This window comes from Rutilus rutilus (genome assembly GCF_951802725.1).
Source record: "Rutilus rutilus genome assembly, chromosome: 2".
Classification (NCBI taxonomy): Eukaryota; Metazoa; Chordata; class Actinopteri; order Cypriniformes; family Leuciscidae; genus Rutilus; species Rutilus rutilus.
The window spans coordinates 54904852-54920470 of NC_140210.1; the positions used below are offsets into that span (position 1 = coordinate 54904852).

At 38.5% G+C, this 15619-nt stretch overlaps 2 protein-coding genes across 4 annotated transcripts in view; both read left to right on the forward strand.

Moving 5' to 3' along the window:
• LOC311286301 (uncharacterized protein) overlaps positions 1–3429 on the forward strand; it is a 37275-nt gene extending 33846 nt beyond the window's left edge. The window contains exon 7 of the mRNA XM_084402436.1: positions 2031–3429. The gene's annotated coding sequence lies outside the window, so the exon portion shown is untranslated. The remainder of the gene's footprint in view (positions 1–2030) is intronic.
• LOC311286299 (uncharacterized protein) overlaps positions 1–3429 on the forward strand; it is a 5699-nt gene extending 2270 nt beyond the window's left edge. The window contains exons 4-8 of one of the 3 annotated variants that reach the window (XR_014626531.1): positions 967–1158; positions 1280–1384; positions 1514–1587; positions 1767–2058; positions 2151–3429. Coding sequence is in view for 1 of the 3 variants with exons in the window: in XM_084402434.1 (XP_084258560.1) it covers positions 967–1158; positions 1280–1384; positions 1514–1587; positions 1767–2003 (608 nt within the window). In the remaining 2 variants the exon portion in view is untranslated. Of the gene's footprint in view, positions 1–966; positions 1159–1279; positions 1385–1513; positions 1588–1766 lie in introns of all 3 variants that reach the window. The other 2 variants (XR_014626532.1, XM_084402434.1) reach the window with 2 other exon arrangements.
• Positions 3430–15619: the final 12190 nt, after the last annotated feature.

Consider the following 15619-nt stretch of genomic DNA (forward strand, 5'->3'; position numbering starts at 1 on the left):
ATTTTAGTTTGAATGGGAAAGACGAGGTGTAGGCTATTCACCCTGCTTAGGGGGATGCGATCAAAGCCTGGAGTGGAGCAAAAGCATGTTCCTCTCTCCACTCTAAGCGTTCTTTTATCACTCCGCTCATGATCCACTCCGGGTTTTCCAGTCCCGCTCACGGAAAAACTGCTCCATGTTCACTCATTTTTAAGAAAGTTACAGAAAACAACTTCTACAAACAATTTTAATTTGCCAACATTTGATAATAATAAATAAAAGTGCATGACGTGCAAATCAGATAACAATCAAGTGCAATATAAACATGTTTTGTCAGGGCATCACTCCCGAACCAGCATCAACACTCCATTTTCAACATCTGCTTATATTAACTTACTCCTTCACACCACAGACACGTCTTTTTGCCTTCTGTGTCTGACGTGATTTAACTTCTCCCCAGTTGTTCCATGAAAACATGCAAAGCACGGCCTGCGGTGTAAGATACGACCGGATTTTTGTGAAATAGGCCTATCGCGGGGTTTGCAGCTTTTCAATGATGTCGCGTAATTACGTCACTTCATAACGTTCCCATGGCAACAGGGGAAATGGCTGCGCTTGTGTGAAGTAAACCCAACATTTGTCAACTTTCTGCTAAGATATATATGTGACTTTTTGCAACGAAAATGCGGGGATTATGAAATCATGCAAGCCCGCATATTTTGCACGCGGAAATCTGCAATTTATGCGGCAAAAGTGCGGCGTATTTAAAAAAATGCGCCCCCCCGCATAAATATGCGGACTTTGGCTGATTATGCATGGAATCATGCGATCGCATAATCGCGTTTTTCTGGAGGGACTGATATATTCTGAAAATGCATGCTCAATATATAAAAAGCTTTGCTTAATCTTATAATTTTGCATTCTCGTCATACCGGCAATAAACATCAGACTGTCATGCATTAAACCTAATGATTATTTGTGTTTCAGTCACATCAGCGAGGACGTCATCGAAACCAACCACGACAGCTTCAGTTTACACCAGTAAACCAGCGACTGAAGATAGTGCATCCATCAGACCCGTCACATCTGTGTTTCCTTTATCATCCTCAACAACATCATCTTCAGTGTTATTGGATTCCTCATCATCTAATAATGCATTGTCATCTCAAACTAAATCAGGTATGATGAGTTCAGGTGCTTAAAGTTTTGAATGCCTGTCCATGGACGTTTTTTCTCAAGTTTCCTTAAAAATAGGACATTTAAAGTCATATTCACATAGTTTTGTTGTCTTTTTTTCCAGGTTTTACCATGTTCATCATGTTGGTGGTCATAGGGATCATAGGGATCCTGACAGGCTGTGGATTCTCACTCTTCATGTACTTCAGATGGAGACAAACGAAAGAAGGTAACCGTATTTCTCACGAATCATTTATATTGCCTCTCATTTTCATAGTCAAACTAGACTTCAGTGTCACAAGACAAAGGTCATTAATACATTTTTCCACAAAACAATACATCTGTTGTCACAAAACAGGAAAGCAGCCCAGAGATATCGTTCAAGGCCCAACCGAGCATCTGCCCAACAGAGATATGAAACCAAATAGAGAAGTGAGTTTCATCATGCATCTGTTTGAGTTTGATCTTTATCTTTTATTTGTGGGTTCTTATCTAACCATTTGTTTGTGCTCTTCTCTTCTCTTCTCTTCTCTTCTCTGCTCTTCTCTTCTCTTCTCTTCTCTTCTCTTCTCTTCTCTTCTCTTCTCTTCTCTTCTCTTCTCTTCTGTCAGGCCACTCATACTGTCTCTGATTATGATGAGATCGGGAACACACTTGATCATCCTGACTACAGTTCGGTCTTTCCTGTGTTTGATGAGCACGACACCTCCGTTTATGCTTTAGCACAATTACCCAGCAGCCCCTCTGATAATCTCAACTACTCCACCGTCAAGTTTACAGCTACACGTCTCTCAGACAGGACTTCTGACGGCCAGGACACATCTGACTACGCCACCGTTAGACCATAAAACACTATGGACATTCATGGACATCAGTCAAACCTGAATCACGCCAAACTTAAAGGTGCAGTCTGTAAGAATTACAACTAGTGGTTGAAATAGGTACTGCAGTCGAATTCATAATATCTGAGATCGTGGTTTCTCCCGCCTCCACAGAGGCCCTGTCCCAAATGGCACACTCCGGACTTGTGGACTTCCTCAGAGTCCACACTTTGGTGCCGTCATGTAGGACTTCAACCACTGGTCGATGACCATAATGTTTGTATAAACTGTAGGTAACAACTGGTAAAATGTACATCTAGGTCATAAAAAAATTAATATTTTCTTCTCAGCCATGTCAACAATTGTCCGTGAGCGAAATCTCCTCCCATCCGTTGTCTGATTGGCCTTTCGCAAGGATTCCTGGGTAGTTAAAGTGTGTGGAGCCTGCATCTATGCAGAAGACCGCTTCAAGGGTACAAAGGGGGCGCTGCTGAGCACACTTCAGCGCGTTAAAATGCTGAATGGGACGGCCTACGGACTCGTAGACTCCAAAACACTGTGGACATTCATGGACATCAGGTTGATTAACAGTCAAACCTGAATCACGCCAAAATTAAAGGTGCAGTCTGTAAGAATTACAACTAGTGGTCGAAATAAGTACTGCAGTCGAATTCATAATATCGGAGATCGTTGTTTCTCCCGCCTCCACAGACTCGACGGCGCTCACACGGGTTGCCAGATTGAGCACACGCAACAGGAACGAGCGCAATGGAAACGGGCAAATTGGCCACGTAAAGTTTCACAGACCAAAACAAAAACAAACATTCCAGCCTGGAAACACACATTTCTAAGTATAATAACTGGCTGTAGAAGTGTTTTTCAGAGAAACGAGTATGTGAACTTAGCATGTTTCCTCAATATATGCAAACATATGATGGTGTTGTTATGCTTTAGTAGAGTGAAAAAGTTACATACAGCACCTCTTAGAATGAAACTCCTTGAAATCTGTTTCCTTGGCATTATTTTGGATAAATCATCAGAGATATAAGATTGTTTGACATATGCTTGGTTACATTTATTTATTTATTTTTTCATATCTATAAGTCCTTATAGACCAATTTCGAGCCGACGTCACAGTTACGTCACGGCGCTAGCTGGTGGCAAAACAAAGGGAAAATTGGAGGCGAACAATACAAACCAGCACAGATTCGGCTACATAATAAGGAGCTTAAATTATTATTATTGTTATAAAATGTCATCTTGTTGTGTTGTTGGGTTCTAGAATCGACGGAGTACAGGCTCCAATTTGAAATTGTATCGCATAATGTTTTCTAAATGATTGTGATTATTTGTGAATCATCTATGATTGTATACATTATTTTGATTGATTGTGACTAGACTTATTGAAGAACCTGGTAAGAAAGTGTAATCAAATACATAGTTAAAAAATGAATATGCTGTATCTGGAATTTTTATTTCTAGAAAATATTCACATCATTAAAATTGCACCGTAATGTCACTCTTTACACTGTCGTCTTCTGTCTGGCCTTGGCACTGGCTAGGCAGAACTGCGGAACTGCGGACCAACTGAAAAGGGGTCTTATTACAGAACAATAAACCAAACAAAATACATAGTGAAGGATTAAATAAGTGCAGAAAGGAAATGTTGTAGTGCATTAATGAAAGTAAAAATAAAAATCATAACAAAAAGCTTTGTCGTTCAAGAGTTTAATAAACTTGCTTAATGGTTACTTGCATGATGTTCTGATTGTGCATGCTTTGACAGGTTTTACAAGAAAGACCCAAATACTGTTGACTGCTGTGTTTTTGCATGGTTTCAGGGCTTCAAACTGTATGTGCCGCACAATGTAACTTTGCATATTAACAAATCTGTTTTTCTCTTTCTTTTTCTGTTTGAGTATTTGTGTTGCAGTAAGATGACAGCCAAAACTGCTCCTGGCACATGGGTGCTACTGAAAAACAAGGTTGGATATAAAGAAGTCTGCTAAAGTTGGGACTGCTAAAGTGTCAAACCCTTAATAACCTCATGCTTCTCTTTTTTTTTTTTTTTTTTTTTTAGGATATCCCCCAACAGATTGGTGGTATATAGACTGTGGAGTCTGCATGTTGATGGTGAGACATTATGTTTTGATATAAGTAAACCAATGATTGTGAGGTGGGGTTTTTTAGTTTTTTTTTTTTAAGTTGTTAAATAAGGAACAAGGAAGCATTTTTTTTTTTTTTTGACGTTTACAGAGATAATGTTCCAAATTTTTTGCTGTTTTCCAGTATGCTCTACATCTTGTCTTGGGAGCACCCTTTGATTTTACATCTGTAAGTGATTTCCAGTTCAAGTAATTGACCTTTATGATATTGCAGCAGTTGATATAACAAGATTTCTCTATTTTAGTCTTCCAGTGCGACTTTCCAAACATACAGAGATGGTGGGCTCTTATTCTTCACGGAGAACTTTGGGGTTTTCTCTGAAAGGTAGATCCTGGACATTTACTCCAGCACACCGTTACATTTGCACCCTCTTCTGATCAATTTTAAATGAACCAAGATATGTATATTCCAGTGCAGAAACCCTACAAGAGTCCCTTCCAAGTGAAGAACAAGTTACGCTTAGCAGCAGTGAGGCATGTCTCAAATATAAACACACGAATATCTGAGTGTGTGTGTGTGTATATATATATATGGGGCATGATTTCCCGAGTTAAGTGGTTGGGCTGGGCATTTTAATGTCATCAGTTGTGCGGGCTATAAAGGCCATTGTCGAATGCACCTAGGCAGAGCGTCATTTCCCGGATGTGGTGTGGTTTCCGCTGTTGCGATCGAACGTGACTCTGGTCAGAGAACGTCTTATAGGAAGAGAATTGGCACTCTCTGGTTACTTCTGGTTTCTGGACTGGTTGCAGTAACACGTCTCTGTCCATGCGGGGGCGCTCGCAGGACGAGTGCAGAATGAATGGAGATCTATGGCAGTATACAACAACAACTCAACCTGTAAGAAATCGAAAGGACATAAGTACTCGTTCATTCAACTTTCGACCTAGCCTGGTTAAAACCAGACCATTCTCAGTAGTAACTGAGTTATGGTCTGGCAAAGCTTCTTTAATAACTCATTTCCAAAGGGACGTCGCTCAAATGCCTCTGGGCACAATTGGATAGACCTAAAACTCCTAAAACCAATCAGAGCGATCATCATCGTGTAAAGCCATATGCTGCGTCCCAATTCGCCTAAGTTACACTACGCCATAAAAGTATGTACTCTTTTTGTGAAGAAAAGGTATTTACTTATGAATGTGTAGCAAAAAAGTAGGCAAGCTTTGGGACATACTACTTCGTCATCTTTATCGGACGGATCTGTCGCGTGCGTCCTGTCACGTAAACTGCCCTGTCAATCATCTTGTCACAGTTAAAATCCTCTATTAAATCTAATTTAATTTCCTACCGTTTCGGAGAGAAATGTAGTAGCACGTTCATCTGCCAGTGGGTCTTTCATGGAGACTGTCCTCATGTGTTTGCAATTTGAATATAATAATGCATTTAAAAGTTGGTGCGCTTCACCAACGGACGTCGCTCAAATGCCTCTGGGCGCAATTGGATAGACCTAAAACCAATCAGAGCGATCGTCATCGTGTAAAGCCCGCCTCAACGTTTCTGATTGGTGCCGCGATTTTGACGGCATGGAAATGGGCTTGAATGAGCTCTTTGCCAGACTACTTGCAGAGCAAATCTAAATTTGCCGGAAGTTGTCTGGGTTTTCCCAGGCTACTTTCGACCTATAACCCATGTTGAACTTGCAAAACCTACAATCAAATCTGAGATTTCTCAACGGCAATCGGGTGAAAAAGACAAATTTAGCCTTCTAGCCTCACAGACTCCCATTCATTTTGCACTCATGGGCGATTGCCCCCAGTGGAACTCTGGTGGAACTACAACCAAAATTCGGTACAATAGGACTTAATAGGGAGTGCGAAGGCTCTCCGTAGACGGGCTCTGCTCTGGTTTGGTTCGGTAAAGGAGAGCGGCTGTGTTTATGGTCGTTTCCGCGTTTGCCGTTTTGTCACAGCTGCTCTAATCGGCTGATGGCTGTGAGTTTGTATCTGTCCTCCTCCAGGTAGGCTATGCGTTTAACTTATTATATCCGCTTATCAGCCGTGGAAGTGGTGCGAGTCGCAATTTGTGTTTTATTTCAGTTGATGTGTTGTGTACGGGTGACGGCTGTTGCAAATAGGCTGAGTAATTACACCTACAGCTACATCCCGGTTCCCGCAGTTGTCATTTGGTAAGTTTACAGTTTTTCTTGTTTTCTTTATAGATTATTGGATGTTAATTGTATGTTTCTTGCGCCGATTGCATGGTGAATAACATCCTTACAGTTGCAGCACCGCTGTCTCGTCCTATGGTCGATTCGCATTGAGTCTGTGTGTTTGTTCTGGGTCTCGGTGGTGTTTGACCCGTGCCAACGAACTGAGTCTTTGTGTATATGTTTTGTTTCAACAAAAGGCCTTGAGTGTCTTTATTTTGTGTGGCACTTGTCTATTTAATTCAAATCAGGTATTTTCCGTATCAGTTATTTTGCTTTTTTTTTTTTTTTTTTTTTTTATCGTGGTTTTGTAAATCTTTAGTATTGATTTCTTCTTGTGTATTGTAATTTAGTTTCCATATTAATGTGAAATTGAGTTATTTGAATTTATTTAAGCTGATTGAATTTTTCCTTCTTTGTCTCAATTTAAATTGAGTTTACTGGTTTCGTTAATTGATTTATTTTGGTTGATAATATTGTGAAACATTTGTTTGTACATTTGTATTGTGTTTACAATAGTTACAATAATTACAAATAAGCTTTTCTTTACAGTTGTGTAATTGGTACAATATATTGTATTAACGTGTGTGTGTGTGTGTATTGAGTTCTTTTTGTCTAGGAGCTGCAGGCCTTCTTGACCAGGGCGACCATTCCTCTATAGATGGTGGTGGTGTTTCTTCATTGTGTTCCTGGGCATCGAGAGGATTCTACCTCACAGGAGAGGTGGAGATAGAGATAGAAAATTATTGCAAAGGGAGGCTTTTTGGATCTTTGAACTTAAATCTTTATTTCCTGAGGGTATGAATGAAGAACTTGAATTTTCTTGTTTTTTTGTAAAAAAAAAAAAAAAAAAAAAAAATATTTAATGTGTCTGTAATGCTGTATCATTCTATGTATGGAATTCTACTTGTGATAATTGAGGTTCTAAGATAATTGTATTCAGCTGATTGTCCTTAATTGCTGACTTGCTTAAAAAGGGTGAATGTTGTTTGCTAAATGAGCACTGAAGATAGCAATGTGCTGAAACGTTTGCTTGCTGGTGTCTACTCTGTTTTTAACTCACTTTGCACTTTTTTGCACGATACAATTTATAAAATAAAAATATTTTTGTAGACTGTCAGTCTTGAGTGGATCAGTGTGCGGCCAGCCACCCTTTTTGTTCAAGCATTATTTTTCACCATCATGATCAGGAAGTAACTCTGATAACGCCTCCTTCAGGTCGAACGCGGAATAAAAATAGTCCAGTCATTTTAAGCCAAAATGGGGGTCAACCTTGAACAAATTGCAACAGAAGCAAACTCAACTGATTTTGTATCCTCTGTATGTCCTGAGTAAGGAAAACAAAATCCCTGAAGAATCACATTAGGGGAAAGTTTCGAAAAAGACCCAAATATAGTCTATTCATTCTCTTTCTTACGTGAATTGGGTAAAAATGTAACCTTTAGATATCACCATGAGCTTACATCAAGACAAACAAAAAATGTATTACAAGTTTTTTTAAATTGTTTGTTAACATGGACAAATGGTGCGTAATCTAATTATGTATGTGCTAATTTGCATAAATACCACAACAGATCTAAACATTGGGTCTAGCCAGGCGAAAATGTCTTGTTGAATCTTGTTGACACATAACAGTAAAATACTAGATGTTAAGGTCTGAATGGAGGCCATTTAGGCGACCCATGAGCATTAATACATAGAGGCAGGAAGAAGTACTTTAGAAACCAGCCTTTATTAATGTTTAAGAGACTGGGTTTGGGGCTGGGTCTGTGGGACTGTTGCATAATCAGTGCCCATCCGACTGAATGGCCCAATGTGAAATACCCTGATATCTACAACTATTTGATCAAATCACCAGGCAACAGCATCATTTCACCTACGATCAAAACACACACTGTTACTAAAATAATGGGACAAGTTAGCTTTTAGAAAGCTATATTAGCTATGTGTGCAAGTAGCTGTAGCATGGGCCAGTTGGTAGCCTATTCGTCCAAAAGCTTTCTATGTTAGATAAATGCTATTATTTTGAACGATGGCTTGTTGTAAAAAGAAAAGAGGTGTATGACATTAAAAGTATTTTTAGAATTAAATTGTACATAAATAGGTTAACCAAAACAAATGTGTTTATGTCTGAGAACATAGGCTACGTACCTGCAGACACTGAAATGACATACACTGTGTTGCCTGTATCCACTTTTGTCTCCTTAAAGGCTGGCTTTTACGGTTCGGAAGCTTATAACAATTTATTTCTGGGTTATTTAGCTTGTTTGCTGTACACCTTGTCACACAGCAGCTTTTAGGCATTTTTCTGTCTTTTGTTATAAGTCATAAATGACAAGGAGGCAGCCTCTCGCAATGCAAAGTCAATGGAGACGGTTGGATTGAACTGCTTCTGTTCTTATGTAACGGGTATTAATTATTTATAAAACTTATGTTTTATTTGAAATTCACACAAAATCCAAATTTTTCTGCCACATATGTATGTAAGAAAAGAAAAGAAAATTTATTTTTTATGTCTTTATGAGTTTTGCGTTCGTCGCAGTTGTGACGTCATTGGAAGCTCCGGTTGCTTATTTGTCTCGCGAGAGTTGGCGACTCTGGTCATTAAATTAAGGTGTTTAAAAGATTACCTGATCATTTATCGAAATATGCAGCAGAAATGATGGCATTTTTGTTTGCATTACAGTGGATAGAGGAAGTCAAACCCATGACAATGCTAATTTGTTCAGATTCAAGTGCTGCTCTGATTAGTCTCAAAAGTGCAACGTCAACATGTAGGGAGGATATTATGTATGAAATTTTGTTATCTTTATATAGAGTAAGTAGTCCAGGGATTGATGTTCAGTTTTTATGGGTCCCAGCCAGTGGTGGAATGTAACGAAGTAAAAATACTTCGTTACTTTACTTAAGTACATTTTTCACGTATCTGTACTTTACTTAAGTAGAATCAGTAGTGCATACTTTTGACTTTTACTTCGTTACTTTTTGCAGCAATTATTATACTTTCTACTCCACTACATTTCTACAACGTTTCGTTACATTTTCGTTACATTTTCTGATCAGTTTTTCCCCTTGCCAAAACAGGGATTGAAAAAAATCTCCATGTTTTCGGTGCTGACGCGTTCATGTAACATGCAACTGTGGCGCTGCCAATAAAGCTGTCACAAAGAACTGGCAAAAGTAATGATTATGAATATGTAAAATATAACAAGGAGACATTTTAATTGATGCTGACGCGCGATCTTTGCAGTGAACGCGCCAGAGAGAAATGCACATTTCATACGGATTACATGCAGAAAACAGTCTGTTTTCTTTCGTTTTGAATTGTTCTGTTTAAAAGTACACATTTCAAGTTTTCTAAATATATATATCTATATATATATATATTCACGCGGGCGCGTGAACTGGTGAAACTCATGAACCGAAACTCAGGTCTGTACTTGTTTCACAGACCTGAGTTTCGGTTCATGAGTTTCACCAGTTCACGCGCCCGCGCCTCCGTGTCCTGATCTATTTTCTGCTATATTTACTTATTTATTAAATCCATGAAACATGAATGAAATATTGATTAAAATTAAGATACAATTAATACGAAACGAAATTCACTTTAAAGAAGGGCTTTTGAGGTCTCTGTGAACGTTTTAAAGCAGTATTTTAGTGCTGCTTTCAGAGCGCTCACATGCGTAATGGAGAACTGACACGTCCGTAACATTGTTTTTTCCTCATAAATGTGAACACAAAAATAAAATGAATATGATATGGTCTGTGATATGTTCTTCATCCGGTGGGTATTACTTTTGGTTTGCACAGTGAAATTCACAGAATTACAAAAAAATATTTTGCCACCTAAAAGTTAAAGATTTTTTTTGTGTCACGTCCGTTACGGATTTATATTTCCCTCATATTAAAATATAAAACGCATGTGTCTGTAGTAGACTAGTATTTTTCTAATGTCTGGACTTCTTTATTAAGGGAGTATGGATATATAAACAGTTTCAATTGGTATTTGAGAATTTACATTTCAAGTTTTTACTGCAATTGTCACGACCATAACGCTGGGATTGCCCAATTTTAAAGAATTTATCCAGGTCTACGTATTGTATAATGTTAACTTCAAATAAGGGGTGTGTCGTGATTCTGCCTTCTCGCACTCACACCGCGACACAGGTTCGTGGATCCGAGTGTCGCGATTTCGGTTTCATATTGCATATTGTTACAGCCCTAATTATTAGAATATAGACATTAAGAGAATAAATTGTTATGAAAGTACTTTTACTTTTAATACTTAAAGTACATTTAAAATCAGGTACTTTTTACTTTTTACTTAAGTAGGGTTTTCATTGTGGTACTTTTACTTTTACTAAAGTAAATATGTCTCTGGTTATTTGTACTTTTACTTAAGTACTGAGATTCAGTACTTCCTCCACCACTGGTCCCAGCACACATTGGCATACAAGGGAATGAGATGGCAGATCATTTAGCTAAAAATCGGGTTGAAAGTAAATCAGGTAGAGGAGGCAGTACCAGTTAGTAAAGTAGAGATCAAATCATATGTTCGGAGCAAAATTAAGTTACAGTGGCAGAGTTTATGGGATAAGGGAAATAAAGGAAGACATTTATAGGATACAGCAGAAAAAGTGGGGGAAGAAAAGTCAATGGGGAAGAACAGGAGAGAACAGTGTCAATTTAGCAGAATTTGACTATAGGTCACACTAAGTTAAATGCATCTCTACATCTTATAGGAAAACATATATCTGGAAATTGTGAGACATGTGCTGTTTGAATGCACTAAATACTCAACTCAAAGACTGGCTTTAAGGAATGGACTGGAACATAGCCACTAGACTTAAGAAGGGAAAAGCTTACAATGATGTACTGGGTTAATTTGCAGGGTTGTAATAATATGAGTCATCGCACACGAACAATTTTAAATGACAGTTGGGAAAAGAGTAATGGGAACAGTTTTGGATGGAAAGATTTGATAGATATTAACTTTATGACGAAATTAAGTTAGATCAATAATTAATTTAGAAATAATAAGAATATGGCAACAAAGATGGGAAAGTATAGCAGTAGGCTTAATATTATAGTGGTATTATAGTATTGTAAAATCAGTAGGGAAAAAAGAATTGTGCTATGGAAGACATAGAAAGGAAGAAGTAATGATTTCTAGACTGAGGATGAGTCATACAGGGTTAAACTCAACACTGGCATTAATGGGAAAGCATGGAAATGGTATGTGTGATGAATGTGGTGTGGTTTTTAAGTGTAGTAAATATGAAGAACAGCGTAGCGGTCTTTTTTTAGTAATATAAAGAACAGACCAGTGAGTATAATGGACCTATTGGGAAAGGGTTTGAGTGATAGACAGAGGTTTAAGGACGTGATAGTATTTTTAGAGCTTACAGGACTAGATCACCGGATCTAGAGCCTGAGGAGACGGAGCATGTAGCTCTGATCATCCTGGAGGTTGAGGAGATCAGTGTGGAAGCTGGAGGAGCTGAACACGCAGCGTCAGCTGAAGCTTGGGCTCTGATCCTCTGGGATGTTAAAGGTTGTTTTTTTTTCAGATCCATTACTCATGTGCGCAAGGTATACAGTACTGTAGGTGGCGGTAATACTCCTAAGGAGTGAACGGCCAAGAAACGGAAAGAAGAAGAAGAAGAAGAACTCTGGTCATGATCGAGGCCCTGTCCCAAATGGTGCACTTCATGCGGACTTTCGGTCTCGTGGACTTAAATTGCGCGTGCTCGCTGAGTCTACGAGTCCGTAGTCCGTCCCATTCAGCATCTTACCGCTCTGAAGTGTGCTCAGCAGCGCCCCCTTTGTGCCCTTGAAGCGGTCTTCCGTGAAGCCCACACAGAAGCAGGCTCCACACACTTTAACTACCCAGGGATCCTTGCGAAAGGCCAATCAGACAACGGATGGGAGGAGATTTCACTCACGGATAATTGTTGACATGACTAAGAAGAAAATATTACGGTTTTTATGACCTAAATGTACATTTTACCAGTTGTTACCTACAGTTTATACAAACATTATGGTCATCGACCAGTGGTTGATGTCTCAAACATAATAATAGCGCGTTGAATAATACGATCTCATTATGATTCATTAAATAAATAGAACCGAATGTCAGGGCTTTACTGAGTCATATGTAAACATAGTATGAATATTGAAACCTGTAAATTGAAAAAAATATGTTTAAATTATGGTTTAAAATTGTAATCTTAGTTCAAATGGAACATTATGTACAACATACATCATTTAAATAAGCATGATATATCTATTGTCTAATGGTAATGCCCAGGTGATATGCACAATATCAAAATATAGAACTGTAAAAGCCGGCTGTGTAGTGGACATGGAGATTAGACGTCGGAGCGCAAAAATATGATTTCTCCTGGTCAACAACAACCAGGCCGTTATTTCCGGCGTGCCGATCGAGTCTGTCCCAAAAATACCTCTCAATGCGCCCTCGTGGACTCGCGCCAAGGGCCCTATAGGTCTGCACTACATGACGTCACCAAAGTGTGGACTCTGAGGAAGTCCACAAGTCCGGAGTGTGCCATTTGGGACAGGGCCCAAGTAGGGATAACTGCAGGCTGGAGCAATGGGCGTGCCAAAAGGTAGGATATGGGGCGTGCCATAAGGTCTTTATAATTGGATGCGAAAGCTTCCGCATAAGCGAGCCATAAACTTAATCACCACTGGCCAACAAATAATTATACAAGACCAAATACTTTTCTTTCACTGTTAAAATAGCGATGATGATATTGAGTTACCTTTGGAAACTTCTGCATTACGCGGGTTACATGACGTCATCACCACCGCGACTTTGTTTACGGCTTATGGTGGATCAGTCATTCAAATAAATCATAAAAAACTAGTTAAAATTATTATTTTAAAGATAAAAATGTCTCTTGACACTATTAGAGTCACACTCTTCATCATTTGCAAATAATCTGTTTTAGCTGGGGTTTTTTTTTACCATTGTATCGGTTACACATATCAAAAATACATTATACAGTTAGTAATTTGTACTGTTTTGAACTGATTTCCAATATAGTTTTTTGTACTTTCATTTAAAGTGCATCCAAACTAAAAACAATGTTTTGCTGGATAAAAACAAATATGTTTGATAAAACACTCACCACATAATAAATAGAGGAGTAAAAACTGTTTAATAACCTTCTGTTAAGTGACATTAACCAATTTAGCAAAACAGACACCGTTTTATTCACAAAACATTTATTCAGTTGTCATTTTTCAACAGTTTATTTTTTGAAGCGTCAATTCAATTTCTGTCATCAAAAGCTTGTGTACAAAAGTCAAAACACAAAGAAAACTCATTCCTTCACTCATTCTGTAGTAGCAGTCCATTGAACAGAAGCCATCTAACTCTTTGTCTGAATAGAACACAGTAAAGACCCCGTTCTGTCCATTGCCGCAATATCCAGTGGTGTTTTTGTGGATGAATCCACAGGCTGGTCACACCTGGTAAGCTCAAACTCCACCCTGTATTCCTCCCTCACATCCGGATTGACAGACTTCCAGTCAACGATACCTACAAAAACTGAATTAATGCAATAATCTTTATAAAATATATTAGCTTAACTTGTGTACAAAAACAACATGCATCACATTAAGTGTAATTGTGACTGTCAAAAGATTTGGTAACTAACCAGAATTGTATTAAAGGAGTCATAATGTTGTGTTACCTTGGATACCCAAATGCTCTATTATAGTATTTTAGGCACTTCTAAAAAAGAAAAGTGGAAAAAAAATCAACACAGAGCCCCTCAGACCCTTATTTCTAAAGGCATTATTGTCTCGCGAGATCTGATGCGATGTTTTGGCTGTCGTGGACGGTCATTATAATAATGCAAATGAGGGGCGCGTTGATTGGTTGCAGGAATGTATTTTACTACTTCCAAGCGGTACAAAAACATAGACAAAATACTGCAATAGCTCAATAAATGTGACGGTACTTATTGTTAGTGAAATTGTAATCACAACCAAAGAAAAAAGAAAAAATACACCATTGCCAGATACATTCTTACAGAAGCCCCACTAACTGAAAGCTATTTTCAAACTGCATGCTTTGCATGAGTTTGGCTAATAATGTTTAGTGGTATATTGTTTTCATACTTGCATTTAAACAGTTTTAGCCACTGAGCATGGACTCCTGTACCGTCACTACTGTAGCTGCTAGTGTAAAACAAAGTCGAAAGATGTGGCTAGCATTCGTAGAGTCCATTCCCCGTGTTTACCTCGAAGGTAACGTTACATACAATAGCCGCATTAGCTGTTAGCTGCTATTTGTTAACCACAGTAGAGCAATAAAAACACAGTCTTACCTTTTAAATTTCTGGCAAGTCCCTGATGGTTGGGATGGCACCTTTTCCCAAACGGAGCTTCGAGGCCAAGTTCGCCTGATACTGCCCCAAATTTGTAAAAGATTCCGGTGTAAAATGTTTAGCACACACACCTAACGATACGCCACTTGAAAAAGTTGTTGGGACAGCGTCATTAAAAATGAATTTCCTCCACTGTTCCCTGATAGTTTCGTCCGTTTTTGGTAGATAAAACACATTTGCATGTTGTTTGTGGCAGTCACCCACAGAGCATCTCAGGTGTGCACTCGGTTTCTCCATCTTTCTCGAGTCGACTAAACTGAATCTGAGGGGGAGAGGGGGAGAGGGGGAGAGGGGGAGAGGGGCGGGCTTCCCGCGGCATAGGTTTGCAGTGTCCATATTTGGTATATCCTCCCCCGTCTTGACGTCAAGAAGGGGAAGAAATCAAAATCTCGTTTTTTCGTGCGCGTGCACGTGGCCTATTTTACAAACCCCGAGGTAAACAAACGCTTCACTTTTAAATATCGGCTTCCCGGCCAGTGTACAATCATTATGCAATCATAACATACATTGATTCTCGTGGAAAAGTGAAATTTCTACATTATGACTCCTTTAAGTTTAGTGACAACGTGTTACAATGTTTAATGGTACAATGACTGGTTGGCTACTTGTTTGTATTACAAATTTCACGATTTCAATTCAATTCTTGGGATTTGATTCCAATCTTGATTCAATAATGACTCATTTGGATAAATATTAGGTACTACATGTTAATTTTTCTCAAGAAAAAAAAAAATCTCACATAATGCTGTAAACATACAGAGAGCATTAAATATAATGCCATTTTCATTATAATAACAATTATTTAATGACACAGAGTAAAAAATATAATACATTTGTAAAATAGTGCACAAAATTAGTACATTTCATAAAAGTAATACATATACATACTGTCCAGCCTGGCAAAGTGAGTT